The following is a 27,279-nucleotide window of genomic DNA, read 5'->3' on the forward strand; positions in this document are numbered from 1 at the left end:
CGCCTCAAAGAATTACAGATCATTCTACTAGATCAGTCTCCACTTCTTTGGCTTTTAAGAATGAAGCTTCAGTTGATCAGATTTGCTAAGCAGCAACTTGGTCCTCTTTGCATACATTTACTAAATTCTACCATTTTGATGTATTTGCTTCTTCAGAAGCAGTCTTTGGTAGAAAAGTTCTTCAGGCAGCTGTTTCAGTTTGATTCTTCTGCTGATGTTTTAAGTTTCTTTTCATTATGAGAATAACTTTTATTTTGGGTTGTGGATTATTTTTTCAGCGGAAAATGGCTGTTATTTGGCTAGATTTAGAGTTTTGTCGGTAAAAAGCTGCGTTGTCAGTAAAAAGCTGCGTAGCTAACGCTGCTTTTTTTGCCAACGCACCCTTCCAACAACGCTGGTATTTAGAGTTGTCTGAGGGGCTGCATTAGGCTCAAAAAGGGAGCGTTGAGCCTAACTTAGCTCCACTTCAACCCTCAATACCAGCGTTGCTTACGGTAGCGGTAAACTGGAAAAACGTGCTCGTGCACGATATCCCCATTGGAAACAATGGGGCATTTTGGTCTGAAAAAGAAAAAGCAGCGTTCAGCGCCTAACGCAGCCCCATTGTTTCCTATGGGGAAACACTTTCTAAGTCTGCACCTAACACCCTAACATGAACCCCGAGTCTAAACACCCCTAACCTTACACTTATTAACCTCTAATCTGCCGCCCCCGCTATCGCTGACACCTGCATTATACTATTAACCCCCTAATCTGCCGCTCCGTGCACCACCGCAACCTACATTATACTTATGAACCCCTAACACCGCCGACCCCTATATTATATTTATTAACCCCTAATCTGCCCCCCCAACGTCACCGCTACCTTACCTACACTTATTAACCCCTAATCTGCCGACCTGACCTCGCCGCCACTATAATAAATGTATTAACCCTTAATCTGCCCTCCCTAACATCGCCGCCACCTACCTACAATTATTAACCCCTAATCTGCTGCCTGCACCGTCGCCGCTACTATAATAAAGTTATTAACCCCTAAACCTAACTCTAACCCCAACACCCCCCTAACATAAATATAATTTATATTAAACAAAATAATATTCCTAAAATTAACTAAATTATTCCTATTTAAAACTAAATACTTACCTATAAAATAAACCCTAATATAGCTACAATGTAATTAATTATTGCATTGTAGCTATTTTAGGATTTAGATTTATTTTACATGCAACTTTGTATTTATTTTAACTGGGTACAATAGCTATTAAATAGTTAATAACTATTTAATAGCTACCTAGTTAAAATAAATACAAAATTACCTGTAAAATAAATCCTAACCTAAATTACAATTAAACCTAACACTACACTATCATTAAATTAATTAAATTAATTACCTACAAGTACCTAAAATAAAATACAATAAAATAAACTATTCTATAATACAAAAAAAAAAACACTAAATTACAAAAATTAAAAAAGAATTACAAGCAGTTTAAACTAATTACACCTAATCTAAACCCCCTAATAAAATATAAAAGCCCCCCAAAATAAAAAATTCCCTACCCTATTCTAAAATACAAAAGTAATCCGCTCTTTTACCAGCCCTTAAAAGGGCTTTTTGCGGGGCCTTGCCCCAAAGTAATCAGCTCTTTTGCATGAAAATAAAAATACAATACCCCCCCAACATTACAACCCACCACCCACATACCCCTACTCTAACCCACCCAAACCCCCCTTAAAAAAACCTATCACTAACCCCCTGAAGATCTCCCTACCTTGAATCGTCTTCACCCAGCCGAGCCGAATTCTTCATCCAAGCAGGGCAAGAAGATGTCCTCCATCCGGGCGAAGTCTTGATCCAAGCGGCAAAGAAGAGGTCCTCCATCCAGGCGAAGTCTTGATCCAAGCGGCAAAGAAGAGGTCTTCCATCCGGGCGATGTCTTCTTCCAAGCGGCATCTTCTATCTTCTTTCTTCCGGATCCATCTTCATCCCGCCTACGCGGAACATCCTCCTTCCCCGACAGACTAACGACGAATGAAGGTTCCTTTAAGGGACGTCATCCAAGATGGCGTCCCTTCAATTCCTATTGGCTGATAGAATTCTATTAGCCAATCGGAATTAAGGTAGAAAAAATCTGATTGGCTGATGCAATCAGCCAATCAGATTGAAGTTCAATCCGATTGGCTGATCCAATCAGCCAATCGTATTGAACTCGCATTCTATTGGCTGTTCCGATCAGCCAATAGAATGCGAGTTCAATACGATTAGCTGATTGAAGTTCAATCCGATTGGCTGATCCAATCTGATTGGCTGATTGCATCAGCCAATCAGATTTTTTCTACCTTAATTCCGATTGGCTGATAGAATTCTATCTGCCAATCGGAATTGAAGGGACGCCATCTTGGATGACGTCCCTTAAAGGAACTTTAATTTGTCGTTAGTCCATGGGGGAAGGAGGATGTTCCATGTCGGCGGGATGTAGACGGATCCGGAAGAAAGAAAATAGAAGATGCCACTTTGAAGAAGACATCGCCCGGATGGAAGACCTCTTCTTTAATTTAATGATAGTGTAGTGTTAGGTTTAATTGTAACTTAAGTTAGGATTTATTTTACAGGTAATTTTGTATTTATTTTAACTAGGTAGCTATTAAATAGTTATTAACTATTTAATAGCTATTGTACCTAGTTAAAATAAATACAAAGTTGCCTGTAAAATAAATATAAATCCTAAAATAGCTACAATGTAATAATTAATTACATTGTAGCTATATTAGGGTTTATTTTATAGGTAAGTATTTAGTTTTAAATAGGAATAATTTAGTTAATTTTAGGAATATTATTTTGTTTAATATAAATTATATTTATGTTAGGGGGGTGTTAGGGTTTGAGTTAGGTTTAGGGGTTAATAACTTTATTATAGTAGCGGAGACGGTGCGGGAGATTATTGGTTAATAATTGTAGGTAGGTGGCGGCGATGTTAGGGAGGGCAGATTAGGGGTTAATACTATTTATTCTAGGGTTTGCGAGGCGGGAGTGTGGTGGTTTAGAGGTTAATACATTTATTATAGTGGCGGCGAGGTCCGGTCGGCAGATTAGAGGTTAATAAGTGTAGTTAGGTAGCGGCGACGTTGGGGGGGCAGATTAGGGGTTAATAAATATAATATAGGGGTCGGCGATGTTAGGGGCAGCAGATTAGGGGTTCATAGGGATAATGTAGGTGGCGGCGATGTCCGGTCGGCAGATTAGGGGTTAAAAAATGTTATTAGAGTGGCGGTGATGTGGGGGGGCCTTGGTTTAGGGGGTACATAGGTAGTTTATGGGTGTTAGTGTACTTTAGAGCACAGTAGTTAAGAGCTTTATTTTCCGGTGTTAGACCCTTTCCTGGCTGACTCTTAATACCAGCGGGCGGCCAAAAGCAGCGTTAGGACCCCTTAACGCTGCTTTTGATGGCTAACGCCAAACTCTAAATCTAGGCGATTATTTTTTATCCCTCCCTTTCTAGTGACTTGAGTGGAGTTCCACATCTTGGGGATTGATTTACTATACGTCACTAGCTCAATTACATGAAAGAAAACAGAATTTATGTAAGAATTTACCTGATAAATTCATTTCTTTCATATTGGCAAGAGTCCATGAGGCCCACCCTTTTATGGTGGTTATGATTTTTTTGTATAAAGCACAATTGTTTCCAAATTCCTTTGTTGATGCTTTTTACTCCTTTCTTTATCACCCCACTTCTTGGCTATTCGTTAAACTGAATTGTGGGTGTGGTGAGGGGTGTATTTGTAGGCATTTTGAGGTTTGGGAAACTTTGCCCCTCCTGGTAGGATTGTATATCCCATACGTCACTAGCTCATGGACTCTTGCCAATATGAAAGAAATGAATTTATCAGGTAAATTCTTACATAAATTATGTTTTTTGCATGCTTGTAAAGAATCTGCATCCCCAGCGTATTATAAAGTTTGTAATATATTGTTTACATTCTGGTTCATTTTTAAATAAAGTATAATATTTCAGAATGTTCTGCTTTGTCTGTTTTTTCTTGTTCTGTCTGTCATTATGTTTACTGCTTTGTTCTTCATTTTGTAAGTACTACTAGTGTGAACCAAGAACTATGGAAATTAAATCATCCTTATTGGGGGGGGGGCGGAGCCAACTGCCAACGCATCAAGACATACTTTTACAGAGCTCCTGAAATTTTACTACTAAAACTTTACTTTTTGGTGTTTTAGCAGCCGATCTATCTATTGCCTACATAGATCCTAATATGGAGGAGCCTTCTGCACAACTTATATCTCTTTTGGAGAGTCTGATCGATAAAGCCGACAGCCAGTTTTGTTGTTTGAGCTCTATCATGCTGGAGCTGCGCCACAAAGATGGCGCTTCTCATCTTCCCTGCTATGAGACCCTGATGGCAGGCCAGCTAGAAAATCCTCTGTCTACCCTACAGGATATTACCCGACCGCAAACAGAGGAATTTGGACAGAGATTGAACAGCATTTTTCCTGGACCTGCAAGCAGAGATCCGATGCAGCCGAGTACAGCTGACCTGCCTCACACCGCTACCGCTACACCGCGGACTGTTAAAAGTCTCCAGAACCTTACCGGGCAATTACACCAGCTCACTTACCCTCCTTACATGGGCTTGGAGGCGGATCTCTCGCCTTCCATGCATGAGATCCTGGCTGATTTGAGAAGCATGCAACCTAAAGTTACTTACCGGACAAAGCAGCAAACAACATATAGAGAATACACCCTGGTTTTAAAACCCGGAGCGCACAACTCTCAGAAAGGACAGAGTGGACACCGGAACAGCATTGCAGGAACGACAAGGCAGGCCTCCGTGTCTCAGAGGTCATCTAACAGGTCAGAACCCTTGATCTGTTGTCAGGAACAAGTTTCAGGCCCGAGAAGTGCTCTCTATCAGTGGATGTTTCCCTTTCTAGATGAGGCATCTGGTATAGCTCCGCTCCAAAGGAGCGGTGTCGGATAAACTTACTGTGAACAGTGGATAACTTTTACAGGGATTATCACTTATTCATGGATTTAGTTTGTCACTTGTGGCTACAAGCTGACAATATTTCTGCCTTCACTAACTGTGGTACTCGCAAGTTACTTATTCCTATATGTTCATATGAGACCTGTATTGCCTATATACGATTGCTAATAAATCACTTACTTGCTGCTCTTGAGTTAAACAGGCCAGTGTATCTTACATATGCTCTATGTTACTTGTTTTAGCTTCCCTAATAACTAGTATTGACGATGTAATCCTCTAAAATAAAAAAAAATTTTATGTACAATTTAGGTCAGCAGTATTCAGCCTCTCTAGTTAATTTTTCAAGAGATAAGATCTGCTTATTATCATTAGCTGTAGTTATAATTTTTATAGTTCTCCATAAGAATATATTTGGGAATATTATCCCTAGTGTCTCTATAGGTTTGCCCATACTTTGCATATACAGAAGCTCCTTTGTAGTGTTTATACACAGATTCTGTACCTGCATTTTACATTTCAAGAGCTGTAGTTTTAATATAAGCCTCCTGACTTTAACTAGTTATTGCTCAATGCTAGCTGAAGGATTGTAATATAAATGCCTAACCCCTATAGTTTCATCTTAGATTCTGTGAATATTAAATAGCCCACTATTTCACATTTTATACAAGATAGGAAATACTGAATATATCAATCTATCAATTGGAAGTTATTTCATTGGGCTACTGTGTGCTTATGGTGCCTCGCATAGCCCCAAGCAACAAGATAATAGTCCTTTCTCCAACATTGGTGTGTCCGGTCCATGGCGTCATCCTTACTTGTGGGATATTCTCTTCCCCAACAGGAAATGGCAAAGAGTCCCAGCAAAGCTGGTCACATGATCCCTCCTAGGCTCCGCCCACCCCCAGTCATTCTCTTTGCCGTTGCACAGGCAACATCTCCACGGAGTTTTTTGGTGTTTAAATGTAGTTTTATTCTTCTATCAAGTGTTTGTTATTTTAAAATAGTGCTGGTATGTACTATTTACTCTGAAACAGAAAAGGATGAAGATTTCTGTTTGTAAGAGGAAGATGATTTTAGCAGACAGTAACTAAAATCGATTGCTGTTTCCACACAGGACTGTTGAGATGAAGTAACTTCAGTTGGGGGAAACAGTTAGCAGTCTTTTCTGCTTAAGGTATGACTAGCCATATTTCTAACAAGACCATGTAATGCTGGAAGGCTGTCATTTCCCCTCATGGGGACCGGTAAGCCATTTTCTTAGTTAAACATAAAAGAATAAAGGGCTTCAAAAAGGGCTTAAAAACTGGTAGACATTTTTCTGGGCTAAAACAATTGCTTTACTAGGCATATTATGCAGATTCTAACTAATTATTGGTATTATAATCTTGGGGAACGTTTAGAAAAACGGCAGGCACTGTGTTGGACACCTTTTTCAGATGGGGGCCTTTCTAGTTATAGACAGAGCCTCATTCTGGGACTGTATAGGGGTTAAATGTAAAAACGGCTCCGTTTCCGTTAATTTAAGGGTTAAAGCTCTGAAATTTGGTGTGCAATACTTTTAATGCTTTAAGACACTGTGGTGAAATTTTGGTGAATTTTGAACAATTCCTTCATACTTTCTTTCATGTAATTAACAAGAGTCCATTAGCTAGTGACGTATGGGATATACATTCCTACCAGGAGGGGCAAAGTTTCCCAAACCTTAAAATGCCTATAAATACACCCCTCACCACACCCACAAATCAGTTTTACAAACTTTGCCTCCAAGGGAGGTGGTGAAGTAAGTTTGTGCTAGATTCTACGTTGATATGCGCTCCGCAGCAAGTTGGAGCCCGGTTTTCCTCTCAGCGTGCAGTGAATGTCAGAGGGATGTGAAGAGAGTATTGCCTATTGAATGCAGTGATCTCCTTCTACGGGGTCTATTTCATAAGGTTCTCTGTTATCGGTCGTAGAGATTCATCTCTTACCTCCCTTTTCAGATCGACAATATACTCTTATATTTACCATTACCTCTACTGATTCTCGTTTCAGTACTGGTTTGGCTTTCTACAAACATGTAGATGAGTGTCCTGGGGTAAGTAAGTCTTATTTTCTGTGACACTCTAAGCTATGGTTGGGCACTTTATTTATAAAGTTCTAAATATATGTATTCAAACATTTATTTGCCTTGACTCAGAATGTTCAACTTTCCTTATTTTCAGACAGTCAGTTTCATATTTGGGATTATGCATTGAATTATCATATTTTTCTTACCTCAAAAATTTGACTTTTTTCCCTGTGGGCTGTTAGGCTCGCGGGGGCTGAAAATGCTTCATTTTATTGCGTCATTCTTGGCGCGGACTTTTTTGGCGCAAAAATTCTTTTCCGTTTCCGGCGTCATACGTGTCGCCGGAAGTTACGTCATTTTTTGACGTTATTTTGCGCCAAAGATGTCGGCGTTCCGGATGTGGCGTCATTTTTGACGCCAAAAGCATTTAGGCGCCAAATAATGTGGGCGTCTTATTTGGCGCTAAAAAATATGGGCGTCGCTTTTGTCTCCACATTATTTCAGTCTCATTTTTCATTTGCTTCTGGTTGCTAGAAGCTTGATATTTGGCATTCTTTCCCATTCCTGAAACTGTCTTATAAGGAATTTGATCTATTTTGCTTTATATGTTGTTTTTTCTCTTACATATTGCAAGATGTCTCACGTTGCATCTGAGCCAGAAGATACTACAGGAAAATCACTGCCTGCTGGATCTACCAAAGCTAAGTGTATCTGCTGTAAATTTTTGGTAGCTATTCCTCCAGCTGTTGTTTGTAATAATTGTCATGACAAACTTGTTAAAGCAGATAATATTTCCTTTAGTAATGTACCATTGCCTGTTGCAGTTCCCTCAACATCTAAGGTGCAGAATGTTCCTGATAACATAAGAGATTTTGTTTCTGAATCCATAAAGAAGGCTTTGTCTGTTATTTCTCCTTCTAGTAAACGTAAAATGTCTTTTAAATCTTCTCTCTCTACAGATGAATTTTTAAATGAACACCATCATTCTGATTCTTTGGACTCTTCTGGTTCAGAGGATTCTATCTCAGAGATTGATGCTGATAAATCTTCATATTTATTTAAGATGGAATTTATTCGCTCTTTACTTAAGAAGTACTAATTGCTTTAGAAATAGAGGATTCTAGTCCTCTTGATACTAATTCTATACGTTTGGATAAGGTTTTTAAAGCTCCTGCGGTTATTCCAGAAGTTTTTCCTGTTCCTAATGCTATTTCTGCAGTGATTTCCAAAGAATGGGATAAATTGGGTAATTCATTTACTCCTTCTAAACGTTTTAAGCAATTATATCCTGTTCCGCCTGACAGGTTAGAATTTTGGGACAAAATCCCTAAAGTTGATGGGGCTATTTCTACCCTTGCTAAACGTACTACCATTCCTACGTCAGATGGTACCTCGTTTAAGGATCCTTTAGATAGAAAAATGGAATCCTTTCTAAGAAAAGCTTATCTGTGTTCAGGTAATCTTCTTAGACCTGCTATATCATTGGCTGATGTTGCTGCAGCTTCAACTTTTTGGTTGGAAACCCTAGCGCAACAAGTAGCAAATCGTGATTCTCATGATATTATTATTCTTCTTCAGCATGCTAATAATTTTATCTGTGATGCCATTTTTGATATTATTAGAGTTGATGTTAGGTTTATGTCTCTAGCTATCTTAGCCAGAAGAGCTTTATGGCTTAAAACTTGGAATGCTGATATGGCTTCTAAATCAACTCTACTTTCCATTTCTTTCCAGGGAAACAAATTATTTGGTTCTCAGTTGGATTCTATTATTTCAACTGTTACTGGTGGGAAAGGGACTTTTTTACCACAGGATAAAAAATCTAAAGGTAAAAACAGGGCTAACAATCGTTTTCGTTCCTTTCGTTTCAACAAAGAACAAAAGCCTGATCCTTCGTCCTCAGGAGCAGTTTCAGTTTGGAAACCATCTCCAGTCTGGAATAAATCCAAGCCTGCTAGAAAGGCAAAGCCTGCTTCTAAGTTCACATGAAGGTACGGCCCTCATTCCAGTTCAGCTGGTAGGGGGCAGGTTACGTTTTTTCAAAGAAATTTGGATCAATTCTGTTCACAATCTTTGGATTCAGAGCATTGTTTCAGAAGGGTACAGAATTGGTTTCAAGATGAGACCTCCTGCAAAGAGATTTTTTCTTTCCCGTGTCCCAGTAAATCCAGTGAAAGCTCAAGCATTTCTGAATTGTGTTTCAGATCTAGAGTTGACTGGAGTAATTATGCCAGTTCCAGTTCCGGAACAGGGGATGGGGTTTTATTCAAATCTCTTCATTGTACCAAAGAAGGAGAATTCCTTCAGACCAGTTCTGGATCTAAAATTATTGAATCGTTATGTAAGGATACCAACGTTCAAGATGGTAACTGTAAGGACTATATTGCCTTTTGTTCAGCAAGGGAATTATATGTCCACAATAGATTTACAGGATGCATATCTGCATATTCCGATTCATCCAGATCATTTTCAGTTCCTGAGATTCTCTTTTCTAGACAAGCATTACCAATTTGTGGCTCTACCGTTTGGCCTTGCTACAGCTCCAAGAATTTTCACAAAGATTCTCGGTGCCCTTCTGTCTGTAATCAGAGAACAGGGTATTGTGGTATTTCCTTATTTGGACGATATCTTGGTACTTGCTCAGTCTTTACATTTAGCAGAGTCTCATACGAATCGACTTGTGTTGTTTCTTCAAGATCATGGTTGGAGGATCAATTTACCAAAAAGTTCTTTGATTCCTCAAACAAGGGTAACCTTTCTGGGTTTCCAGATAGATTCAGTGTCCATGACTCTGTCTTTAACAGACAAGAGACGTCTAAAATTGATTACAGCTTGTCGAAACCTTCAGTCACAATCATTCCCTTCGGTAGCCTTATGCATGGAAATTCTAGGTCTTATGACTGCTGCATCGGACGCGATCCCCTTTGCTCGTTTTCACATGCGACCTCTTCAGCTCTGTATGCTGAACCAATGGTGCAGGGATTACACGAAGATATCTCAATTAATATCTTTAAAACCGATTGTTCGACACTCTCTAACGTGGTGGACAGATCACCATCGTTTAATTCAGGGGGCTTCTTTTGTTCTTCCGACCTGGACTGTAATTTCAACAGATGCAAGTCTCACAGGTTGGGGAGCTGTGTGGGGATCTCTGACGGCACAGGGAGTTTGGGAATCTCAGGAGGTGAGATTACCGATCAATATTTTGGAACTCCGTGCAATTTTCAGAGCTCTTCAGTTTTGGCCTCTTCTGAAGAGAGAATCGTTCATTTGTTTTCAGACAGACAATGTCACAACTGTGGCATACATCAATCATCAAGGAGGGACTCACAGTCCTCTGGCTATGAAAGAAGTATCTCGAATTTTGGTTTGGGCGGAATCCAGCTCCTGTCTAATCTCTGCGGTTCATATCCCAGGTGTAGACAATTGGGAAGCGGATTATCTCAGTCGCCAAACGTTGCATCCGGGCGAATGGTCTCTTCACCCAGAGGTATTTCTTCAGATTGTTCAAATGTGGGGGCTTCCAGAGATAGATCTGATGGCCTCTCATCTAAACAAGAAACTTCCCAGGTATCTGTCCAGATCCCGGGATCCTCAGGCGGAGGCAGTGGATGCATTATCACTTCCTTGGAAGTATCATCCTGCCTATATCTTTCCGCCTCTAGTTCTTCTTCCAAGAGTAATCTCCAAGATTCTGAGGGAATGCTCGTTTGTTCTGCTAATAGCTCCGGCATGGCCTCACAGGTTTTGGTATGCGGATCTTGTCCGGATGGCATCTTGCCAACCATGGACTCTTCCGTTAAGACCAGACCTTCTGTCGCAAGGTCCTTTTTTCCATCCGGATCTGAAATCCTTAAATTTAAAGGTATGGAGATTGAACGCTTGATTCTTAGTCAAAGAGGTTTCTCTGACTCTGTGATTGATACTATGTTACAGGCTCGTAAATCTGTATCTAGAGAGATATATTATAGAGTCTGGAAGACTTATATTTCTTGGTGTCTTACTCATCATTTTTCTTGGTATTCTTTTAGAATTCCGAGAATATTACAATTTCTTCAGGATGGTTTAGATAAGGGTTTGTCCGCAAGTTCCTTGAAAGGACAAATCTCTGCTCTTTCTGTTCTTTTTCACAGAAAGATTGCTATTCTTCCTGATATTCATTGTTTTGTACAAGCTTTGGTTCGTATAAAACCTGTCATTAAATCAATTTCTCCTCCATGGAGTTTGAATTTGGTTCTGGGAGCTCTTCAAGCTCCTCCGTTTGAACCTATGCATTCATTGGACATTAAATTGCTTTCTTGGAAAGTTTTGTTCCTTTTGGCCATCTCTTCTGCCAGAAGAGTTTCTGAATTATCTGCTCTTTCTTGTGAGTCTCCTTTTCTGATTTTTCATCAGGATAAGGCGGTGTTGCGAACTTCTTTTCAATTTTTACCTAAGGTTGTGAATTCCAACAACATTAGTAGAGAAATCGTGGTTCCTTCATTATGTCCTAATCCTAAGAATTCTAAGGAGAAATCGTTACATTCTTTGGATGTTGTTAGAGCTTTGAAATATTATGTTGAAGCTACTAAATCTTTCCGAAAGACTTCTAGTCTATTTGTCATCTTTTCTGGTTCTAGAAAAGGCCAGAAAGCTTCTGCCATTTCTTTGGCATCCTGGTTGAAATCTTTAATTCATCTTGCCTATGTTAAATCGGGTAAGACTCCGCCTCAGAGGATTACAGCTCATTCTACTAGGTCAGTTTCTACTTCCTGGGCGTTTAGGAATGAAGCTTCAGTTGATCAGATTTGCAAAGCAGCGACTTGGTCCTCTTTGCATACTTTTACTAAATTCTACCATTTTGATGTATTCTCTTCTTCTGAAGCAGTTTTTGGTAGAAAGGTACTTCAGGCAGTGGTTTCGGTTTGAATCTTCTGCTTATGTTTTTCATTAAACTTTATTTTGGGTGTGGATTATTTTCAGCAGGAATTGGCTGTCTTTATTTTATCCCTCCCTCTCTAAGTGACTCTTGTGTGGAAAGATCCACATCTTGGGTATTCATTATCCCATACGTCACTAGCTCATGGACTCTTGTTAATTACATGAAAGAAAACATAATTTATGTAAGAACTTACCTGATAAATTCATTTCTTTCATATTAACAAGAGTCCATGAGGCCCACCCTTTTTTGTGGTGGTTATGATTTTTTGTATAAAGCACAATTATTCCAATTCCTTATTTTATATGCTTCGCACTTTTTTCTTATCACCCCACTTCTTGGCTATTCGTTAAACTGATTTGTGGGTGTGGTGAGGGGTGTATTTATAGGCATTTTAAGGTTTGGGAAACTTTGCCCCTCCTGGTAGGAATGTATATCCCATACGTCACTAGCTCATGGACTCTTGTTAATATGAAAGAAATGAATTTATCAGGTAAGTTCTTACATAAATTATGTTTTTTCACATATTCAGTAATAAAGTGTTTTCAGTTTGAAATTTAAAGTGACAGTAACGGTTTTATTTTAAAACGTTTTTTGTGCTTTGTTGACAAGTTTAAGCCTGTTTAACATGTCTGTACCATCAGATAAGCTATATTCTATATGTATGAAAGCCAATGTGTCTCCCCATTTAAATTTATGTGATAATTGTGCCATAGTGTCCAAACAAAGTAAGGACAGTAATGCAACAGATAATGATATTGCCCAAGATGATTCCTCAAATGAGGGGAGTAAACATGATACTACATCATCCCCTACTGTGTCTACACCAGTTATGCCCACACAGGAGGCCCCTAGTACATCTAGTGCGCCAATACTTATTACCATGCAACAATTAACGGCTGTAATGGATAACTCCATAGCAAATCTTTTATCCAAAATGCCTACTTATCAGAGAAAGCGCGATTGCTCTGTTTTAAACACTGAAGAGCAAGAGGACGCTGATGATAACTGTTCTGACATACCCTCACACCAATCTCAAGGGGCCATGAGGGAGGTTTTGTCTGATGGAGAAATTTCAGATTCAGGAAAAATTTCTCATCAAGCTGAACCTGATGTTGTGACATTTAAATTTAAATTAGAACATCTCCGCGCACTGCTTAAGGAGGTGTTATCTACTCTGGATGATTGTGACAATTTGGTCATTCCAGAGAAATTATGTAAGATGGACAAGTTCCTAGAGGTTCCGGTGCCCCCCGACGCTTTTCCTATACCCAAGCGGGTGGCGGACATAGTAAATAAAGAGTGGGAAAGGCCCGGCATACCTTTTGTTCCCCCCCCCTATATTTAAGAAATTATTTCCTATAGTCGACCCCAGAAAGGACTTATGGCAGACAATCCCCAAGGTCGAGGGGGCGGTTTCTACTCTAAACAAACGCACTACTATTCCTATCGAAGATAGTTGTGCTTTCAAAGATCCTATGGATAAGAAATTAGAGGGTTTGCTTAAAAAGATTTTTGTACAGCAAGGTTACCTTCTACAACCAATTTCATGCATTGTTCCTGTCACTACGGCAGCGTGTTTCTGGTTCGAGGAACTAGAAAAATCGCTCAGTAAAGAATCTTCGTATGAGGAGGTTATGGACAGAGTTCAAGCACTTAAATTGGCTAACTCTTTTGTTTTAGATGCCGCTTTGCAATTAGCTAGATTAGCGGCGAAAAATTCAGGGTTTGCTGTTGTGGCGCGCAGAGTGCTTTGGCTAAAGTCTTGGTCAGCGGATGTGTCTTCCAAGACAAAATTGCTTAACATTCCTTTCAAAGGTAAAACATTATTTGGACCTGATTTGAAAGAGATTATTTCAGACATCACTGGGGGAAAGGGCCACGCCCTCCCACAGGATAGGTCTTTTAAGGCTAATAATAAGCCTAATTTTCGTCCCTTTCGCAGAAACGGACCAGTCTCTAATTCTGTATCCTCTAAGCAAGAGGGTAATACTTCACAACCCAAACCAGCCTGGAAACCAATGCAAGGCTGGAACAAGGGTAAGCAGGCCAAGAAGCCTACCACTGCTACCAAAACAGCATGAAGGGATAGCCCCCGATCCAGGACCGGATCTAGTGGGGGGCAGACTTTCTCTCTTTGCTCAGGCTTGGGCAAGAGATGTTCAGGATCCTTGGGCGCTAGAAATAGTTTCTCAAGGTTATCTCCTGGAATTCAAGGAACTACCCCCAAGGGGAAGGTTCCACAGGTCTCAATTATCTTCAAACCAAATAAAGAGACAGGCATTCTTACATTGTGTAGAAGACCTGTTAAAGATGGGAGTGATACATCCAGTTCCAATAAGAGAACAAGGAGTGGGATTTTATTCCAATCTGTTCATAGTTCCCAAAAAAGAGGGAACATTCAGACCAATTTTGGATCTAAAGATCCTAAACAAATTTCTCAGGGTACCATCGTTCAAAATGGAAACTATTCGAACGATCCTACCTACTATCCAGGAAAATCAATTTATGACTACCGTGGATTTAAAGGATGCGTACCTACATATTCCTATCCACAAGGAACATCATCAGTTCCTAAGGTTCGCTTTTCTGGACAAGCATTACCAGTTTGTGGCACTTCCATTTGGATTAGCCACTGCTCCAAGGATTTTCACAAAGGTACTAGGGTCCCTTCTAGCGGTTCTAAGACCAAGGGGCATTGCAGTAGTACCTTACTTGGACGACATCCTGATTCAAGCGTCGTCCCTGTCAAAAGCAAAGGCTCATACGGACATCGTCCTAGCCTTTCTCAGATCTCACGGATGGAAGGTGAACAAAGAAAAAAGTTCTCTGTCCCCGTCAACAAGAGTTCCCTTCTTGGGAACAATAATAGATTCCTTAGAAATGAGGATTTTTCTGACAGAGGTCAGAAAATCAAAACTTCTAAGCTCTTGTCAAGTACTTCATTCTGTTCCTCGTCCTTCCATAGCGCAGTGCATGGAAGTAATAGGATTGATGGTTGCAACAATGGACATAGTTCCTTTTGCACGAATTCATCTAAGACCATTACAACTGTGCATGCTCAGACAGTGGAATGGGGATTATACAGACTTGTCTCCGACGATTCAAGTAGATCAAAAGACCAGAGATTCACTCCGTTGGTGGCTGACCCTGGACAATCTGTCACAGGGAATGAGCTTCCGCAGACCAGAGTGGGTCATTGTCACGACCGACGCCAGCCTAGTGGGCTGGGGCGCGGTCTGGGAATCCCTGAAAGCTCAGGGTCTATGGTCTCGGGAAGAGTCTCTTCTCCCGATAAACATTCTGGAACTGAGAGCGATATTCAATGCTCTCAGAGCTTGGCCTCAACTAGCAAAGGCCAAATTCATAAGGTTTCAGTCAGAAAACATGACGACCGTTGCATATATCAATCATCAGGGGGGAACAAGGACTTCCCTGGCGATGAAAGAAGTGACCAAGATAATTCAATGGGCGGAGGATCACTCCTGCCACTTGTCTGCGATCCACATCCCAGGAGTGGAAAATTGGGAAGCGGATTTTCTGAGTCGTCAGACATTCCATCCGGGGGAGTGGGAACTCCATCTGGAAATCTTTGCCCAAATAACTCAATTATGGGGCATTCCAGACATGGATCTGATGGCGTCTCGTCAGAACTTCAAGGTTCCTTGCTACGGGTCCAGATCCAGGGATCCCAAGGCGACCCTAGTAGATGCACTAGTAGCACCTTGGACCTTCAACCTAGCTTATGTATTCCCACCGTTTCCTCTCATCCCCAGGCTGGTAGCCAGGATCAATCAGGAGAGGGCCTCGGTGATCTTGATAGCTCCTGCGTGGCCACGCAGGACTTGGTATGCAGACCTGGTGAATATGTCATCGGCTCCACCATGGAAGCTACCTTTGAGACAGGACCTTCTTGTTCAGGGTCCATTCGAACATCCGAATCTGGTTTCCCTCCAACTGACGGCTTGGAGATTGAACGCTTGATTTTATCAAAGCGTGGGTTTTCAGATTCTGTAATAGATACTGATTCAGGCTAGAAAGCCTGTAACTAGAAAAATTTACCATAAAATATGGAAAAAATATATCTGTTGGTGTGAATCTAAAGGATTCCCATGGAACAAAATAAAAATTCCTAAGATTCTATCCTTTCTACAAGAAGGTTTGGAGAAAGGATTATCTGCAAGTTCTCTGAAGGGACAGATCTCTGCTTTATCTGTTTTACTTCACAAAAGACTGGCAGCTGTGCCAGATGTTCAAGCATTTGTTCAGGCTCTGGTTAGGATCAAGCCTGTTTACAGACCTTTGACTCTTCCCTGGAGTCTAAATCTAGTTCTTTCAGTTCTTCAAGGGGTTCCGTTTGAACCCTTACATTCCGTAGATATTAAGTTATTATCTTGGAAAGTTTTGTTTTTGGTTGCAATTTCTTCTGCTAGAAGAGTTTCAGAGTTATCTGCTCTGCAGTGTTCTCCGCCCTATCTGGTGTTCCATGCAGATAAGGTGGTTTTGCGTACTAAGCCTGGTTTTCTTCCGAAATTTGTTTCCAACAAAAATATTAACCAGGAGATAGTTGTACCTTCTTTGTGTCCGAATCCAGTTTCAAAGAAGGAACGTTTGTTACACAATTTGGACGTAGTCCATGCTCTAAAATTCTATTTAGAGGCTACTAAAGATTTCAGACAAACATCTTCCTTGTTTGTTGTTTATTCTGGTAAAAGGAGAGGTCAAAAAGCGACTTCTACCTCTCTTTCCTTTTGGCTTAAAAGCATTATCCGATTGGCTTATGAGACTGCCGGACGGCAGCCTCCTGAAAGAATCACAGCTCACTCCACTAGGGCTGTGGCTTCCACATGGGCCTTCAAGAACGAGGCTTCTGTTGACCAGATATGTAAGACAGCGACTTGGTCTTCACTTCACACTTTTGCCAAATTTTACAAATTTGATACTTTTGCTTCTTCGGAGGCTATTTTTGGGAGAAAGGTTTTGCAAGCCGTGGTGCCTTCCATTTAGGTGACCTGGTTTGCTCCCTCCCTTCATCTGTGTCCTAAAGCTTTGGTATTGGTTCCCACAAGTAAGGATGACGCCGTGGACCGGACACACCAATGTTGGAGAAAACAGAATTTATGCTTACCTGATAAATTACTTTCTCCAACGGTGTGTCCGGTCCACGGCCCGCCCTGGTTTTTTAATCAGGTCTGATGAATTATTTTCTCTAACTACAGTCACCACGGTATCATATGGTTTCTCCTATATATATTTCCTCCTGTCCGTCGGTCGAATGACTGGGGTGGGCGGAGCCTAGGAGGGATCATGTGACCAGCTTTGCTGGGACTCTTTGCCATTTCCTGTTGGGGAAGAGAATATCCCACAAGTAAGGATGACGCCGTGGACCGGACACACCGTTGGAGAAAGTAATTTATCAGGTAAGCATAAATTCTGTTTTATGTTATGTGGTTTGGTTCTAGCTCTGCATATCTGCGATTACTAATATGTCACTTACTTGCTGTCTCTGAGCTAAATACGCCAAGGTGGCATGCAGATACTTTACTTGATCTATTTTACTCTTTGTAATTATGAATATATATAAGCCAAAATGTAAATGAGTGCTCTGGAATATTGTGACCCTTGTATTTTTCATACCTCACAGTATAGCTTCATGTATGGTCTTGTTGTTTCCTGTACGCTGCAGCCATACTAGCAGAGGGATCATTTTACAAATGGTCCTCTTAGCATACTAATAATAACGCTAGCCCTATTTGGATCAGGACACTTAGAAATATAGCTCCTGTAGAACTTTAACTATGGGAATATTAGGGTTTAATTCTTGTATGCTTGAAGCCACTTAGATTTTAGCTTAAAAGTCTCGCATAATCTATATTTTCTCTCAGAATTATCCCTGATTTGTTTTACATATGTTATCAACTAACTTCCATGTCCATGCTGAAGATTTCTATATGTATGTTCAAATGTTGCCACATCACTTTTATAGTACTAGTAAAGCTCACAGCTCGTAAGGTGCCCATATCCCTATTAGTAAGCAGGGTTTACTGTTTGATGATGATAAGGTCCATTTATAGATGCTGCTGGGCCGTGTCTACTGGGAAAGCACGGTCCAGCATATAAGTTTTTATCCCTTACTTATAAAGGCGTGTGGGCTTTGACAGCAAGGCGCTAGACATATGTTGTGCTACAAGTTATAAGATAAAATAACTAAATTAGTTCAAAGTATCTTGGTACTAACTGACAGTATGTGCGGTGTCATATTATCCGTAGTAATGTCAGTGAGCATGCATGTAATTTAGACTCTCCCTAGTATACTCCGGTTCTTTATAATGTGTTTAATAATTATTGTTGTCTATATGGGTGCACGTGATCTCTCCTTTACCTAAGTGTTGTGTTATATTTATATTTGTTATCGACTATAATTTTCTGTGACTATACAACTGTAATCTCTAGTCTATCTATGCTCTTATCCACATCTCTAGCACATAATAGTCTTCTTGATTGAGCCTCTCTCCTCCCTTTCCCGCCGGTACTTATGCCTGCGGGTCATATCCCTTCTCCCTCTCCAACATCGCCTAGAGGTGGCACTCCCCTAGGAGAGGGGCTCACCCAGAAGTCCCCCAAGCCCCCTAGTCTCCAATTAATCGGACGACCCCCCTCTATCTGCCAACATATTATATGACTCAAGGCCCCCTCTATAGGAATATAAAGGTTTAGATGAGTGTGATTGTATTCATATTAAGTAATAACACCCTAGTCTCTCTTGGGTTTATCCCTGGTGTAGACATACTAACTGGCTCCGCCCCTCCACCCCCCTTCAACCCCTATTACATTTTGAGCGGCTCTTGCCCGCTGCATCCCTATTCCCCATATAACTATAGAGTCACCCCTTCCCTAGTTCTACCCTCATCTGATTAGCTACTTTACTTGTCTTTGTATATAGCTAGGAGAGGATCATTTTCACTTATACTACATCTGTTATACTCTAAAGCAAAACTGAAGTCTCCTGATGTGATGATCCATATTGTACGGAAAGGTTTGTGATACTAGAATACATTGTCTCCTAATTATGCTCTGTACACATTGTTGTGTGAATGTTTTATGTCATACCTTATACTCTGTACTGGTTTTTGACTTCAATAAAAAGATTAATAAAAAAAAAAAAAAATCATCCTTATTGGTATTCTGTATTTTGGCACTGATCTCTGAGTAGCACTCAGCAAGCATCACTCACTTTTAACTAGTTTGTTTTAAGACTGTTATCTAGCTGGACATGTAGGGGTCTTATATCCAAAAGATAGAGCTTCGGGTTTAGTGCTACCACTGAACCAAGATGTGGAAATATCAGTCTTAGTCAATTCCCATTATCCATATGTAGAAATATTTTGCAGACACCATGTTTTTAACTCCCTTCTACATTCTTTCATCTTTGTAACTTGCTTTTTGAGTACTGCAATGTGAAAAAATTCCATTAACTATATATTTTTCTTTTATAATTTGTACAGAGTTGGCAGTGTCATACTAAAACCACAAGTGACTTTGCATTCATTACCTCATCAAGTTTAGTTGCAACATCTGGACAGTCAAGTGATAACAGGTAAATTTAGGAAAATGTGTGAAACCTACAATTATACTAAAAATAAAACATTTCTACGCCCAAAAAACAAAAAATCTTCACACACATCCTGTCAGCATATGACACCGCTGGGCATTTAACTTCTACCAACTAGATACAAGTAGAGTTCTTCCATGTAAGAAAACATGATTCCTAACAAAACATATTCAGCATACTTTTCTCCTTGTTATGCGTTTGAAACTTTGAAAACTTTCTTTTTATTTCATCAGGGAATGCCTGGGCCATGTTTCTAAAGCAGACTCTACAGATATACTTAAAGTTTTTTTTAGTTTTTTTGTTTGCAATCCCCCACATGTATTGCAGCTTTAGACTATAATTTAAATTATATATATATATATATATATATATATATATATATATATATATATATATATATATATATATATATATATATATATATATATATATATATATATAAAGAGTGTGAACAAACTTAAGAAAGAAGGGAAATGGGGTATATGTAGGATTTAGCCAACCCCTTAGACTTATGGGTGGAGTTTACACAAACATCAAAAGTTGGTCAGTATACCCTCCATACATACCTTAAGTGGGAAGAAACGTTTGTTTGTATGTTATCTTTTTCTTTTAACTGCGTAGTCACTGTGCATAGTCAGTGCGCAGTTTCAGCTTTAACATACATACCCATTAGTTAATTCTAACAGCCAAATCACTTGACATTTACTGTAGCATTTCAAAAAAATATTGTGTTATGTTTTCCTGTTTTTCAATATTCACATAACTCCATTCTTCAGGTTGATGCTAGTTCTTTGGACAATGAATGGATATTGTTCTGTGGCAGGGGAGTAATCAGGGATCTTATTTTTTAAAGATTACTCAAAGTGAACAGAGAATAACCCACTGTATTTTAATATAAAAAGGTTGAATGATAGTAAAAGGCAATGTTTTACACCAGGGTTCGACAAACCCAAGAGCCTGGGAGCCACCGGCTCAGAGAATTTTACCCCTGGCTCCTAACTATTTGGGTTATTCTCCATTTATCTATATACAAATCCCACTGTCTAAATGTAGCCACAAATCAACAAGCACTACCCGGTGTACTGAACCAAAAATGGGCCAGCTCTTAAGCTTACACTCCTGCTTTTTCAAATAAAGATACCAACAGAACAAAGAAAAATGTATAATAGGAGTAAATTAGAAAGTTGCTTAAAATTGCATTCTCTATCTGAATCATTAAAGAAAAAAATTGGTTTTCATATCCCTTTAATTCCTGTAATGTGCATCAAGCTCAGTCTAAGAATAAAGCTTACACATCAGAAGGGGATATTGGTTGGCAGACTTGATAACCCATCCCTTTCTTATCTGACATCAAAATCTTTTTTTATGAACGCACTTATGCCACCAGGGGCATACGACTCATTCCACAAATGCACTTTCAACTTAATGTGTATTGTAACTTGGGCAGATATTAATTTTGAGAGCCTGTCCAATGTAGCAGTTCTCTGACATTTCATAGGCACCCTAGAGAAGCTGTATTTAGAAGGAAAGTTTGCCGCTCTGTTGTTTTCTAAGCAAAGCTACTAAGTTGAATCAATATAAATTCAAATTAAGTCGGTGAACGCTACTAGGGTGAATCAGTATGAATTAAAATTAAGTCATTCTGTCCAAAATCCCATATATCATCTTCCCCAAGTAGCACTCAAGCAAGAGGAGACATCTTAAACCCAAAATAAACTTGGGTTTATTTCCAGACTCCTATTAAAGGGACCAGACTTTAAAGATGGATTTATGGGCTTTGGGTTTATTTCCCAAAGCCCAAAACTATGTATATGTATGTAATTTTGGTGTGTATTATTCAAATTCCATTTTTTTCTCTTCATATACGGCAGATATAATGGATTATTGCTTTCTTTTTTTTCCACCTTTAGAAATGTGTGCCTGTGGGACACGCTGGTTTCTCCTAGTAATAGTCTAGTTCATGGTAAGTATGTTTTACTTCTTAACTAAAGATAGCTTTATTTTATATAGAGTAAAAGGAATATGCCACCCAAAAAAAGTACCAAACATGTAAGAACTATTACAAGAAAAGAATTCCAGGCATTGTGTTTTTTACAAATGCTTCTTTTTATTTTCTTATTCCACACACATCAGACAATACATAGACATATAATAATGCATGTTTTGTACATTTTGTTATTGTCACCATTATTGACTACAAATTAGTGCTTTATATGGTTTGGTTGGTGTATGTTATTAAATATTGCTCATTAGGATTGCTAGATTGTTAATTTTTTCTTGTGGGGTTTATGAACTAGTATTGTATTTGTCATTTTTTATATCTCTCATATGATCTTGACTGGTTAGTATATATGTTCTTGCCACTTGGGCTGGAGATGCTGATATTACTGCAGACTGTATGTATTTTGATTTAATATTCTCTAAGTTTCTTGATTTTAAGCGTGTCCTTATTTTTATTTTTTTTACAGGCTCCCAAGACTTACACTGTTGGAAAGGTTAGGCGATTACCTTTCCAACAGTGGGTCTTGGGGGTCTGTAGCTGAGCTGCTTAGATGCCTGAGATATAGGCTTCTAAGCAGCATGCCCCCTCCTCCTATACTTAACATTGTTAAGTATAAATAAGGTTGTGCGTGACGTCACCGCGCATCACATGAAGCCCCGGCAATGCCTGTCACTCTACGGGCACGATCGCCGGGGTAGGAGCAGTAAGGTGCCCCCAGATCTCCCTCAAGGTGGGAGAGTGCTCATGACGGCTCTGAACCGTCATTAGCACCAGAGTGAGAAACTCTGTGACGGCTCAGAGCCGTCATTAGCACTGAAAGGGTTAATCCAATAATAGCCAGTTATAAATTAAGGTTTACTATGGGTATTGACCTTTTTAGGTAAATTTATGTATTCTATTCATACTGATATTTCGTGAAACATTTGTCCTGTCTTCATGCAATGTAATACTTTATGTAATTTTGGATTTAAAAGGATGTCTACCTAATAATTAACTTGCAAGAAAATGTATCTGTGGCTTTGTCCACAGCTAGGAGTAAGTCAAAGTTGTCATATTTAATCTCACCATTTTTCTTCAATATGAGGTAGTTTTGAGTTATGGGGACATTTTTTGTTCTTCATCTCAAGATAGTTTATTCTCAGTATATAAATTTTTTGGTTGTTGTATCTGTTATTATGTACTAATCCTAAGAGTGAATAGAAGATTTTTATTCACAGGCTTGATTTTGTCAGTGGCCTTAAGAATATTTTTTATATTGTTTTTTCCTTTAGTCTGGTAGAAAAGTGCAGAAAACTTGTTACAGTTGGGTTTGTATGGTTATCATACCTTTTAAAATGAGTTCTTGTTTTACCTAAGTTAAGATTTTAACAAAGCATCTTCTAATTGATTGTGCAGTGCAGTGCATCCACCCGGTCACACCAGAATAGAAAAAGTTATCACAAGAGGTTAATTTGAATCAATTTATTCTTAATATTTGTGATAAAATTGGTACCCTGAGTCATTGTATAGGCTAGTCCACTCTCCCTAAACAGGTCATAGATTGGCTATGCAATGGAATAGGAGTATAATATATAGGGAAGAGGGGGATTCCTAAATGACTGAGAAATTTCTAAATGTTCCAAGTTTAGCAAAACTAAATACCTCCAGTAAAGACCATACAATATTATTAATTTGAATCTATATATTCTTAATTTTTGTGATATAATTTGGTACCCTGAGTCATTGTATGGGATAGTCCACTCTCCCTCTTTCCAAACAGTTTATAGATTGGCTATACAACGGAAGAGGAGTATTATATTTATAGCGATAGGGATATGCCTAAATAACTTTGAGGAATTTCTGAATGTTCCAAGTTGAGCAGAACTATATACCTCCAGTGAAGATCATACAATTATTGCTTTGCGTGCATAAAAAAATAATGGGAACAATACATTGTTTTAGCTTTTTGAGTAATTCTATGAGTGGAATTAAATAAACCTGTGTTTAATTTTTTTTTTTTTGTCTAGCCTTCAATTGCCATGATAATGGTGCAACAGTACTGCAGTATGCTCCAAAGCAGCAGCTATTAATTACTGGTGGCAGAAAAGGATGTATCTGCATATTTGATATTAGGCAGAGACAAACCCTTCATACTTTCCAGGCTCATGATTCTGCAGTAAAAGCCCTAGCCCTGGATATGTCTGAAGACTATTTTGTCACAGGCTCAGCAGAGGGAAATCTGAAGGTAAGAAACTTATTTTATGGCATATGGCTTAGCTAAAAAAAAACTGTACTGTCTCTAGAACAGGGGTGGGCAAGAGGTAGATCGCAGTCTACCAGTGGACCGCAAGTGAATTTTGAGGTGACCGCCTGGAAGATTTCAAAAGTCTGCATAATAAGAGAAAGATTTCTCACACATCTAGATTCTGAGTGAAGAGCCTCGCCACCCGTAGATGTATAAGACATTTTTCTCTTATACAGACTTTTGAAATTGGCTATGAGTCTATGACGGCGGTATGTGTACTTCAGCATGTGCGACGCGGCTGTAGCTGAACTCGCTGCTCCAGCTTTGGTTACTGCCTGACCCAAACTCTCCTACTTTTTGTCTCAAGAGCGGTCAGTCCTTAGTACAGACTCTTCATGCGCCAGGCTGAGATGCTGCTCGCTATCCCTGGGTTTGGCAGTTCCAGGTCCTGCTCTGTCTGATATTCTGCTGCTACTTTCTAGTTCTGTCCTCCGTTACTTGTCACCAGACTCTGCTGGTTGAATGGTCTGGTGTTCTTTTTTCCCAGGGTCTGTTACTCCCCCTCAGGTTCTTTTACTTACTCTGTACCAGACTTTGATGCTGCTCTCTGATACTTTCTCTGACACACTAATATTAGCTATACTTTGTGCTAGTTTCTGCAGCTTTCTGTCCCCAGAATTTGTTGTCACCAAATTGGACAGGTCAGTGCTGTTGCTGCTATACCAGTCTCTGGTTGCTTTGTAGGCGGTACAGAGCCTACCGCTGTCAATGTCCCAACTATTTGCAGTAGTCTTCAGCTAGTAGCAGACAGAAGTAGAGCAGCCAACAGGACCTGCCCGCTACTCAACCTGACATGGCGTCCAGCCAATAAAATTACTTTGTAGAATGAGCCTGTCTATGATTGGCTGAGAATAGTTCATTGTCATCGTTGTACCTGAGCTGTGGGTTTTCCAGGTGTTCCAGGCTTGACTACTCCGCTAACCCTAGACTCAATCCATCTTTATTGTGAGTCTACTTATTCATACGCAGGCGCGATACACAGATAAAGTTGGTTGATGGTCCAACGTGACGTAAAGAGCGCGGTTGTATTTATTATTATTAAAGAGTGAGGCTGATTTTTAAAGCTGTATTATTTGTGGCAGAAATAAAATTTTCAGCCAGCAGGTCCTATTTGTGGCAAAAATACAAGTTTCATTCAGCGACTGGTGTTTTTTGTTTTTTTTGTTAGGTGACCATGTCACTTGGAATAAAATTAGAGGTAGCCCTTGCCTTTCAAAAGTCTGGCCACCCCTGCTTTAGAAGGTCATTTTATAACAACAAAGGATACAAGAGAATAATGTCTAAGCATTACAGTTTTTTTTTTACAAGTAATAGAAGAATATTGAATCTTCCTTTTTGTTATAGGTATGGAGATTGACAGGACATGGTTTAATACATTCATTTAAAAATGAACATGCAAAGCAGTCCATATTTCGAAATATTGGTGCTGGTGTCATGCAGATTGAAGCTGGAGAAGACAAGCGCATATTCTCATGTGGAGCGGATGGTACTCTGAAAATGAGAGTGTTGCCTACTGCATTGAAGTCAAGTATTTTCGATATCCTCTAACTGTGTGACTTTTTAGCCAGAATTTACTTTGACGTATGGATCAGCTACTGCAAAATGCATAGAAGGAATTAGTTTGCTTTCTAAACAACTACTGAAGTGTTAGCTGCTATTTAGAATTCAGGTGTTAAAGGTTAATTCCTAAGAAGGAACAGTTTACAAGTGTCATTTATATTGTCGAGTGGGATGGATATGCATGTGTTATTATAAACAAATGTATACCAAGGCCAGTAAGTTGAAGTAGGTGAAGGTTCTATTGAGCGAATTCCCATGCAAATAAAGCTCAACCCTTTAAAACTGATGTTGAGCAGATTTGTGCAGGACTCTAGAATTTTTTTAAGTTGCTGTATGTATTTCATATTCAAGAACTATACTAATCAGTGCTCTAGTAATGAGACCAACCTGTAAATGATTGAACCATAAGACATTATAAAGATATAAATCAACAGATGGAAGTTTGTGTTTGCATGTAGCATTTTTAAATATCAACTTTATGTGCAAGGAAATGAATGCCACAACATGTTCAAGAACAAAGCACCATGGTGCCAGGATATTACTAACAAATAGAAAACACTAGACCTCTGGTACTAAAGGATTATTAACTTTAATTCCATTGTGGGTATTAGAGTGATGTGCTGGGTGTTTCAAGTGGTTTACATAAATTTCAGCTTTTTGCATTTGAATTTTAAGAAAGCATGTTTATCATTTCTACATTTTCAGCCTTCTGTGCTTAAAATGAAGGGTGGTTTATATATTACTCACTTAAACCAGGAAATTTCACTTGGTCTGTTTAGAACTATGGAATTTTCCATTTCTTTACAGACCTCTCTAGCACTGAAGTCAATGCTTTTTTGTTGTTGTTTGTTATGATTTAATTTTATTTTTTTAATTATTATTACATTGTCATTTGCACATTTTACTGCAGTGTTTACTTTGTACTGTACTTTGCACATTCATTTGACTGTTAACTTGACTTTAACTCTTGCAACAAAGACCATAAATGTTTAATGTTGTGAATGTGAACATTTTGAAAATCTATTTTTTGTTATTTTTTTTATTTTATTTTTTTTATTTCACAAATGAGTTTGTGAAAATAAATTATTTTAACTTCTTAGTTGGATACCAGTCCAGCAACGGAGATGACAAGAATCTAAATGAAGATTTCACAGCACCATATTATAAAATGAATGTCAGGCTTCCTGTGGCCAGATAGTGAATAGCGGATTCTAATAAATTATTACACAGCATATGTATAAACTATGCAGTTAAATATTGTTTGCGTGTAATATACTAGGCATTGTTGTCCTATTTTGCCGTACATTTGTTGTAAACAAAAATTCTTATTAAGCTATGAAGACTAATGTCTGCGTATTTAAATAGTCTTTTGACAACTTATTTTCTTTTCAATGCAAAATTCCTTGTGTGTTGTACTGTAAATTATTATAGCATTCCATGCACCTTTCTCTTGTAACTTTGACTTTTCTAAAGAATATTTAAAGGAATGAAGTATGTATAGGAAGAAAAGTCATATGGCAGAGTTTTACCTTTGTACGTTAATTAAACCCCTTTTATTTCATGGAAACTACAGGATGAGTTTTTTTGTTATTTATAATGAACATTTTGTAAACCAGTAATTCAGGCAATGTTTTGGGCATTGAATGATAAGATCAGTATTATGGTTGTTAAACTAATATAACCAAGCATGGTGTGTTTTATGATTGTTCATTATTTTATCTGTGTTCTATAACTAATGCATTTGCAATCTGCTACAATGATTCTTATGCAGTGTATTGAGAAAAAAAATGTGTTATTTGACAATATATACAAATCAATAAACATCCACACTTTCATCGTTATGGCAAGAAAGTTT

General features: G+C 38.9%; 1 protein-coding gene across 2 annotated transcripts in view; it reads left to right on the forward strand.

Moving 5' to 3' along the window:
* The window catches only part of DMXL2 (Dmx like 2), a 641,271-nt gene extending 614,280 nt beyond the window's left edge, over positions 1–26,991 (forward strand). For both annotated transcript variants that reach the window (XM_053717470.1, XM_053717469.1), the window contains 4 exons: positions 19,472–19,563; positions 21,489–21,541; positions 23,587–23,804; positions 25,209–26,991. In XM_053717470.1, the coding sequence (XP_053573445.1) occupies positions 19,472–19,563; positions 21,489–21,541; positions 23,587–23,804; positions 25,209–25,412 (567 nt within the window). In that variant the 3' untranslated portion in view covers positions 25,413–26,991. The remainder of the gene's footprint in view (positions 1–19,471; positions 19,564–21,488; positions 21,542–23,586; positions 23,805–25,208) is intronic.
* The last annotated feature ends 288 nt before the right edge of the window (positions 26,992–27,279 follow it).

Source organism: Bombina bombina, chromosome 6 (genome assembly GCF_027579735.1).
Source record: "Bombina bombina isolate aBomBom1 chromosome 6, aBomBom1.pri, whole genome shotgun sequence".
In the NCBI taxonomy this organism is placed as follows: domain Eukaryota; kingdom Metazoa; phylum Chordata; class Amphibia; order Anura; family Bombinatoridae; genus Bombina; species Bombina bombina.